General features: G+C 39.1%; 1 protein-coding gene across 1 annotated transcript; it reads right to left on the reverse strand.

Annotated features, from left to right (window-relative positions):
* Positions 1-300: 300 nt before the first annotated feature.
* On the reverse strand, positions 301-3,794 carry fzd10 (frizzled class receptor 10). The gene has a single exon (XM_077224441.1). The coding sequence runs from the start codon at positions 2,773-2,775 to the stop codon at positions 1,039-1,041; it is 1,737 nt and encodes a 578-aa protein (XP_077080556.1). The 5' UTR covers positions 2,776-3,794; the 3' UTR covers positions 301-1,038.
* Between the last annotated feature and the right edge of the window lie 5,602 nt (positions 3,795-9,396).

Genomic DNA, 9,396 nt, shown 5'->3' on the forward strand with positions numbered 1-9,396 from the left:
TATTGAATTTCATTGTATTGGACTTTTTTGTTCTGTAGAAGAAAGAAAGTCATACAGGTTTGGAACGACATGAGGGTGCAAATGATGACAATTTTCATTTTCGGGTCAAAATATCCCTTTAAGGTTTTGATGGTTTTAGCTTAGGGATGTTTGGTAAGGTATGACTGATGACGAATATTAATTGAATCTCTAGTGATTGCAGATGTATCTTTAAAATCAGATTACAACATGACAGAATGACTAGAATACTTCTTGAAGTAAAAACTTTTCAGACTCAACACAAATCATAAAAGCGTTTGCTTTTCATGTCAAACATTTAAAACTGAAATGTTTTATTTACTCTTATAAAATATGAACCTTTAGAAATATACACAAATGTATGTAGGACATTAAAAAGAGCTTGGTATAACAAAACAAACCAGGGGGCATGAACTCACTGTACAAAACAACTGAAATAACAAGTTTATCTCTTTGTGTTGGCAATATTTAGTGCTTAAAGATTTACTTTGTTCCATGAAAAAGCCTAAAAATAGGCAGTTCATTCTCTGCCGAGGCCTTTTTGAGCAGCTGCACTCCAATGTCAATGCAGTTGTGTATGACACATTCTTTATTTCCATAGAAAAGCCACACGACTATGTCACGGAGGAGCCGCTTTCCCCCCAGCCATTCACACCCATTGTTTGTCGAGTCCTTTCATTGTCTTTAATCACAGCCCTACAGTATCAGAATCCCATTTTCTCTGTCATTAAGGGAAACAACTATTGCACATGACAAGATACAGGATCCCAATGACAGCAATAGGGACTCGCTCCCTTTTTCTTTGTTTCACAAAACGGTCCCCAAAGTCTGAAGCAAAGTTTCAGATGCAGTACAAGCACTAAGAACTAAAAAAAAACCTGTTGGGGATGTTGCATCTGAAGTTTGCATATAATAAATATGAGCAATGTTGTGTTCTCTGCTGGCTTGTCTCTTTATAAAGTAGTTTCTCTAAGTCCAGGATTTATTTCTTGGCCATTCGTGTGTGTATAGAGGCCCAGCTCATACACAAGTTGCTGGAGGACCTGCTGGTTCGTACTTGGTTTTATGTCCTTTGAGTGGAGGATGAGGCTTGAGGTAAGGTCCACTTCCTGTGAAAACACATGCAGCCTTCCTCCTCGTCTTCTTCTTAAGTTTGCGGCTGAAAATGTTTTGCCAAGACTGAAGCGTTTTGGAGGTCCAGATCCACATGCCGCTAGTGATGCCCACCACCAGCAACATGAAAATCTTAACCATAAAGATCTCCACGGCTGGGATGGAGCTCTTCATCACGCACTCCTCGCCGCTCTTACTGTCCCCAGTACACTTTTGCTCTCCTGCTAGAATCTTCCAATAATCCATGTTGAGACGCTCGTAAAAATAGCAGGCGATGACACAAGTGGCGGGGACCGTGTAGAGCACGGAGAAGACACCAATCCTAACCATCAGCTTCTCCAGCTTATCCGTATTCTCTCCTTCAGTCTTCATGACCTTACGGATGTGAAAGAGTGCCACAAAGCCTGAAAGCAGAAAGGAAGTGCCAATGATGAGGTAGCAAGAGAGGGGAATAAGAACAAAACCAGTCAAGGCTTTGACATCCATGCTGCCCACGTAGCAGACCCCTGTGAGTTCATCTCCCGCCACCTTTCTCATAACCAGTATCATGATGGTCTTAATGGCTGGTATGGCCCATGCTGCCAGATGGAAGTAGCTGCTGTTGGCTTCAATGGCCTCATGACCCCATTTTTTCCCAGCTGCGAGGAACCACGTGAGAGTAAGAATGACCCACCACAGGGAACTGGCCATTCCGAAGTAGTAAAGAATGAGGAAGACTATAGTGCAGCCAGTGCTTTCCAAGCCTTCCTGGATGATGTACTGAACACCGCTGTCACGGTCACAGGCCACATTTTCCACCCCCACAAAAAGTCTTATAAGAAAGCCCACTGAGTAGACGCAGTAAGACATTGACAGGAAGATGATGGGTCGCTCAGGGTACTTGAAGCGCTGTGGATCAATGAGGAAGGTAAGGACGGTAAAGGCACTTGAGATGAAGCACAGGATGGACCAAATGGCAATCCACACCATGGAGAAGCGCTTGTCACCCTGGCTCCAGTACACGTCGACATTGGAGTAACACTTGGGGGCACAGGACTCACTCTTCTGTACGTAATGAAACTTTCCAGGGTTGCTGCATGTCGCCTTACCGACCCTCTCCTTAATAGGCAGTTCTTGGCTGTTACCTGGCCGAGGGGGTCGGGAGTCTGGTGGCTGAGTGTGGAATCCTTTTGGGGGCTCGTCTGTGCCGTTGTTAGGTGCCTCCATACAGAGGTAATTGGGGTCATTCTTATTTGGCAGTCTGGAACAGTCCAGTGACTCAGGCCAGTGGAAGTTAAACTGCTCCATGATGGGTGAACACTTCTGCCTTGCCTGCTCACACATTACTCGACATGCTGGGATGGGTGTGGATACCTGCTCCGTGCACATGGGAGCATAGAGCGAGCACAAGAAAAACTTCAGATGGCTGTGGCAGCCGAACTCAATCAGCGGAGCGAACTCATGCAGCTTTATGGCTGCCTCACTTTGATCTTCATGTCCCATTAAGTTCGGCATAACTGTCAAGTTGTAGCCAATGTCCTTACAGAGGGGAATAGCAATCTCCTGGCATCTTCCTTCGCCTGGCCGGTCTGGGTCGATGGAACTGATAGCGGAACAAAATCCAGCCACGCACAGCAGCACAAGTCCAACATTTGCAGCAAACATTGTCTTTCAATATTAACTCATGTAGTGTGGATTATTCTTTCAAAAAGAGCTTTGTATTTTTACTAGAAAAGTTGTTTCATTGTCACTCTTCGTAATTGTAGCTGAAAAAAAGTTGAGAAGGATGAGAAGGACGAGGTTGAATTAGTACAGAAGGAAAGGTTTTCCTTAGCGAATCAATCAAACTGAGTCGGTAGCCTAACTCAGATTCCAAACAATCATTTCAGTTCAAAAACATCTTTCAAAAAATCTTTAGATAGATTAGAAATATTAGAACGGTTTCACCATTCAGAGAGGTTTCATACAGTTTTTTTTTGTTCAATTCCCAATTCACAGATAATAATTCCTTCTTCTAAAGCTCTTATGGTCCTCTCCTGTGCGATAATGTTGACGTTCTGTTTCCCTCACGAAAGTACACTTACTTTTCAACTCGCTCTCGCGCTACTTTCCTCATTCATCCTCCGCAAAATGAATCCAAACTGACCAAACTGAAGGCACGGCGTCATTTAATTACAGTCATCTGAAAATGAGTGAATGAATCCACTTGGTAAACGTGTGAATATTCACTTCAGCTCGTCTCCAGACACCCCGTTTATCCGTCAAGAGTTGTTCGCTGCCTCGCGCGCTGTCTGTGTCTGAGCTCCTCCGCCACCGTCCTGAACTAACCTGCCAAAAGATCCGCCTTCAAAGACAGCTGTTTTACATAAGAAAGCCCAAACTGACACACTGATTATCCTTAAACCGTGCGGAACTGGCTGTGCAGACCCAAATCCTCGTCACTACTTTACCACAGGATCACAGTAAATTACTCACTGGCCATTTGTTATTGTTGTTGTTTTCTCTATCAGACGAAATCCCTCTGATGATTTACGAAACACTTTTCGGCGCAAGTCAGCTATAAATCTCTCGCCGAGGACAACCAAAAGGATTCAGTGGTTTTCCAGTCGAGATGTGTCCCTTTCTCTCTACAACTGACGATTTTCACGCTCCGACCATTGTGGGAAGAGAGTGAAGAGAAAGGAGAGTTTTTATTCCTTGAAATTCCCCTCGCTTTTTATTGTTGACTGAACTAGAACTGATGGCTAAAGTATTCGAGTCTGTACTCTCACCCCACGCAATTCGAATGTCAAAATCCAAACCATGAAACCATTATGATCAAACACTTTTGCTAATCTTCAAGACAAACTTAATTTTGACTTTTACTTCTGCATAGGCTACGTTAGTTTTGACGTTCCATCTGGAATTTCTTATGGACTTTCTTTCTTTCTTTCTTTCTTTCTTTCTTTCTTTCTTTCTTTCTTTTAAATAATGGGTTTCAATTAATGACTAAAATAAAGCCGGTGATTAAAGACTTAAGAAACTTTGTTCAACAATATAATTGACACATTGTGAATTTTGAAACCAGCAGGGTTTTTACGTAAATTGCAACTACATGATATAAGTTGCTTTATATATACGAATTACTACAGTGGTCCCCATTGACTTCCATAGCTGAAAAAAAAAATAGTATGGAAGTGAATGGGGACCAGAAACATGTTTCAAAATATCTTCTTTTGTGTTCAACAGAACAAAGAAACTCATACAGGTTTAAAACAACATGAGGGTGAGTAATTGATGACAGAATGAAAAAAAAAATCATACTTTTTTTGGGTGAACTATACATTGTGAACTATTAACGGTATGTTAGAACACAATCAAAGTCTCTTTGAGGAACATTAACATTGAATTCATTTAATTCATAAATCAAAAAGGATTACCAACATGTTTACTGTCCTGCTCCACAGCCTCTTTCTTCTAACATAAACATGATTTTTAATAATGTATTATGCCATTTTGACATGTCTTGCTTGTCACAAGTGAACAATTCACTCATGCAACAAAGACTGTGTCATTATCAGATTATACACAACACTGAGTGCTTTTTTAAATCCTCTGCCCTTTTCAAAGATTTAAATGAATATGTAAAATTCTGTACTCATCATACAAACATTGAACAAGGGGCCTTATATGTAGAAGTGGGTGTGTAATTACATAAAATACATTCTTAGCATATGCTATGACAGTTTCCATTCTTCACCCTCTATCAATCATAAATACTTGAATTCGTACAGGATAAAAATGCCTTAAGGGTGAATTCTTAGACAAAGGGCTTTTCAGTCTTGTTTTAGTGAATTCATCTTCGACTCATGCTGGGGCTAAGGGCTGGCAAGCTAGGCCTAGTATTAGTCTAGCTCTCAGGGCTGTAACCATGGCACACTCCTTAGGGCATCTATGCATGCCAACTCCCATAGCACACTGTGTGAAAGTTTTGATATTGTTGAGGTGACATGTCAGAGTTCAGCTGCCATTATGTAAGCAGGGATGAAGGTTAATGCTCTGTCAGCTGTTTTGTAGTAAAATAAAACAGTGTTAATTAAAAAGGAGTGTGCTCCATGTCTACATCAACTCAAAAAGACGGTGAAATGTGTATTTGCATGAGCTAGCTGTTTTTGGTACTGTAAGTCTCATGTGGCAGCTATGGAGAAAGCAAAGGGGGCCTCATGGAGCCAGAGATACCAGATAGCTGAGTGCTCTCTCGTGTTACCCAGTAAAAATGTGATTTATCAGTGTAACACTTGACAACATGGTTTTCTGGAGATCTTGGTCAGAACCCTCTAAGAGCTTTTTTATGACAGTTTGTCTCAGTCACTTATACGCCTCAGAGACATTAACAAACCCAATATAATAAACTTGAAGCTATACTGAGCACTACTTAGCATTCAAGTTGGTCATCTTGGGAAGTTATTTGAATCAAAGTTATTTTGCAATCGTATTTGTTCAGTTTGGATGCCAAAATGTAAAAAGACAGTCTGTCGAACAGGTTTTGTTTAAACAGTTTCCCCTGTTTTCTAAATGCATGTTTGAGCTGTTTTATCTGAAAGTAACTTCCTAACACAGTGACACACACATCTATTAAACCATTTCAGTGCCATTGATTTTTCTCAAGATGCACACTACTAATGTTTTTTTCTAAGGCACATTTATACAAGCTACTTGAATAATTGAACTAAGGCCTAATACATCAACCTTCTTAGTATTCTTCAATCTATTCATTATAAACAATAAAACAAGAAAATTATAAAATAATGCCTGGTTTTCCATTAATCTTTTGTAAAAACAAAAATGTATAGGGTCGCTCACGACCCGAGGTGTGTAAAAAGTCCAATTCACCTTTCTTCCACAATGTGGCAATGTCTGATACACAATGTTGAAGTGACATTTCGCTCATAATTACCGCAGGCAGAAAACAAAAGAATAGTAAGTATCATCAGCAAAACTTGAAATGGCTCAGTGATTTACTGCAGAGCAAGTACTGAACATAATCAAATATTAGTGTCACTGTCACTTGATATTAAATATATACATATATATATATTAAATATACTTGATACAAAATATTGATTTTGTAGATGGTGAAAATTGTGGTTTTGAGAATATGTTTGAGATATATGAATATAAATATGAGCCAGTAACAAAATATGCTTAATTTTATTCTTCTGTAATTGTTACTCTAATATCAGGAGAGTTTTATATTATTGCGACAGTTATAGATCCATCCATGTTAGATATAGATCCGGGCCGCTAGAGCCCCGAATGTGTAATAATGATTGGCGAAACATTCATGTATTTAAGGGTTAAGCTGGTCTCTTATTTTAGTCAAGTGCCCAAAACTCCTCTAAAATTAGCCTAACAAGTCTCACAATACTGGAAGACCAACTAACACCAGTAAACCAGCCTAGGCTGGTTTAATGAAAGGACTGTTTCATTTTGACCTGCCGTTTAACACCAGAGTTTTTAATAAGGATGATCACATGTACATATCATCATTTTCCCTTGCTTTGATATGTAAGAACATTTTCATCGCTTTTGCTAATAATGAAGCCTTTCAGGGTGTGTAACATATCATAGCGCTCTATGAATCACAGACAGACAGCCTCATTAGCTCACTGATTGACGCTTTTAAAACATACATATAATACTGAGATGAGATTTAAATGGCATGCTGTGTCGTTGCGCAGTCGGATTCGTTCCCACTTTATTTTACACGTTTCTATCCTGTGATTGTTTTGCAGGCAGTGAGGATATCGCTTTGAAGAACGGTAGAAGAACAGAGCGGAGAATCATGACCAGTCAATCTTTATCATCAGTAGCCTTGGCAGCTCCTACTTCCCCTTTCATGTTTTGTGTTTGTTTATTTCTGCGTCTAGCATCCACCACCCTCACCGTTTCATACTTAGTCCGTTCTACAGTTATCCTTTATAGCCAAACACCCACCCACTCACAAACACACACACACACACACACACACACACATGGATGAACTTTATCTCTTCCAAAGCACAGCAGCAGCAGCTCGCTGGGTTCCATCTTGGTTGAAATCAGAAAGTGTGAGATAATTCTGTAACTAATAAAGAGAAGGGAGGCCCTTTGATGCCTCAGACTGAAAAGATATTTCATGTTTTTTGTGTGTGAGGGATTGGGGAGATGTGTGATTCTATGGAGCCTGCGCGCTCCCCTGCTGTTCCTCTCTGCCTAGAAGCTGGCCCCCCTCTGGCTAATGTTATGGAGAAAGGAAGGCATTTTAGGGCTGCCTCCCCCCTCACTTAGCCCCCCCCTTTTTTCTTTTGTTCTACTTTGAAGAATGACTTTAGACATTTTATTTACATATTTAACCATGGATGAAAGAAAAGAGGGTTGCGAGAAAGAAGGCTCCCCGGGCTCTAGTGGGAATTTTGATAAGTTTAAATGAATGGAAATCTTATTAGCTATTTTTTTTCTAACAGTCAAAGCTTATGTTTTTGGTGACGTTTTACATGCCGAGAATGTGGTACAACAGGAGAGGACTACATTTGAGAGGAGGTGGACACAAAGGTCATCCGCAACCACCTTATCCTCTTCAACAAAATGCCTTTTTCCTCACTGATCCTCCTACAGTTATCAACCGCAAAGTCAAAGTGAATCTTTGTGCACTTCAAACCGTGCATTGGGGTTGGGGGGGAGCAAGTACAGCTTGAATTCATACAGCTTATTTTATACTGCAGTATGTGTGTGGTTTAAAGAGTAAGAGCTGCTGGTGGGTTTGGGCCCTGAAGGCCATGTTGTCCACAGATACAGGAGAACCACTGTCTTAATCTGCTTAAGTCTCTGTTCTCCTCTCAAACTATGTATTCTGAAACAGGCCATACACTTGTGTTCTGTGTTATCAAGTGCATTGATTTTAATGAAGTTATAGGGATGAGTATTTATTGTGGTACTTTACTGGCATGACGATGCTGTCAAAGCATGAATTGCATTGTATTGCATAAAAAATACAAATAAAATAAAATATGCCTGCTACAAAGTTACTTTTCAAATAAATTAATACTTTTGTTCTGCAAGGACGTAATAAATTGATCAAAAGGAGCAGTAAAGATTTCTATTTTAAAAAAATGCTGTTATTTTAAACTTTCTGTTCATCAAAGTATCCTGATTTCTTTTTATTAAGCAGCACAACTGTTTCAACATTGACATTAATAAAGACACGGAAGCTAATGGCTGCAGAAAATTCTGTTTTGTCATCACATGAATAAACATATTACAAATTAAACAGTTATTTTGAGTTGTAATAAAATGTCAAAATATTCGTTTCACTCTATTTTTGATCAAATAAATGCAGTTTTGGTGAGCACAAACGACTCCTTTAAAAAAAAAAAGACAAAATATTACCCACCCCCAATTTTTGAATAGTAATGTACATATGTGATTTGTGATTGTTACTGCATGCAGTCATATATCAAACATAGTTTGCCACATATTTAAATGCACTGCTCTTTAAAAGAAGAGAATATTATTAATATTAATACTATTCATATTCTGGGTCTCTAGTCTCTACCCAAAAGTATTACATTTAAGTGAGATCTTTTTGTGATTGTGTGAGCATGTGTGAAATTCTTTCTTTCCTGACAGACCAGCAAATGATGAAAGTTATACAGCAGTCCCGACATGTCTATCTGAGTAAGAATTCAGAATCACAGATTGCAAAATTAATCCCCTCATTGCATAGATCCCCCTCATTTTCTAAATGCAAAAGGCTGTTAAAAAACTCGTCTCACTTCTCTAAAGGGACGATTTGAGGAAAGGCGTGTGAGCTCTTCGATTAATAATTGAAGTGCTTGACTACTTCAAAGCCTGCTGTGTTTTATGCACATATGGTTTTAATGGTTCAATAACATATAATTTATTAATAAATCTTAATGTGTCCCTTTATATATCAGACACATAATCATCTAGGCCCACTTTGAAAACGTGAAGAGATATTCCATTGTTGTATCTGGGAATTAGCAATAAGAGTTGAAAAGCATTGCATCAAAACTTAAAGATGAATCGTAAACAGTTTTTTTTTTTGTGATTTATGACAAATGTATATTTTAGAACATTCCCCCCAAACAACTAAGCAGTTGTATTTTGGCTTAGTTTTCATATTATTTTAATTTATGACACCAAATCCTCAGTAGAAGCATTTTTTTCACAACTCATAAACTGGATCTTATCAGAGATAATCAATAAACAAAGGCCTCAGAAACAACATCAGAACACTGTAGTTCT

The sequence above is a fragment of the Siphateles boraxobius genome, unplaced genomic scaffold, assembly GCF_051911475.1.
Source record: "Siphateles boraxobius isolate OS27281-9 unplaced genomic scaffold, OSU_SipBor_1 9, whole genome shotgun sequence".
In the NCBI taxonomy this organism is placed as follows: Eukaryota; Metazoa; Chordata; class Actinopteri; order Cypriniformes; family Leuciscidae; genus Siphateles; species Siphateles boraxobius.

Bases quoted from the DNA above. Each gene is read 5' to 3' on its own strand.
- fzd10 (XM_077224441.1), bottom strand. From the start codon at position 2,775: ATGTTTGCTGCAAATGTTGGACTTGTGCTGCTGTGCGTGGCTGGATTT.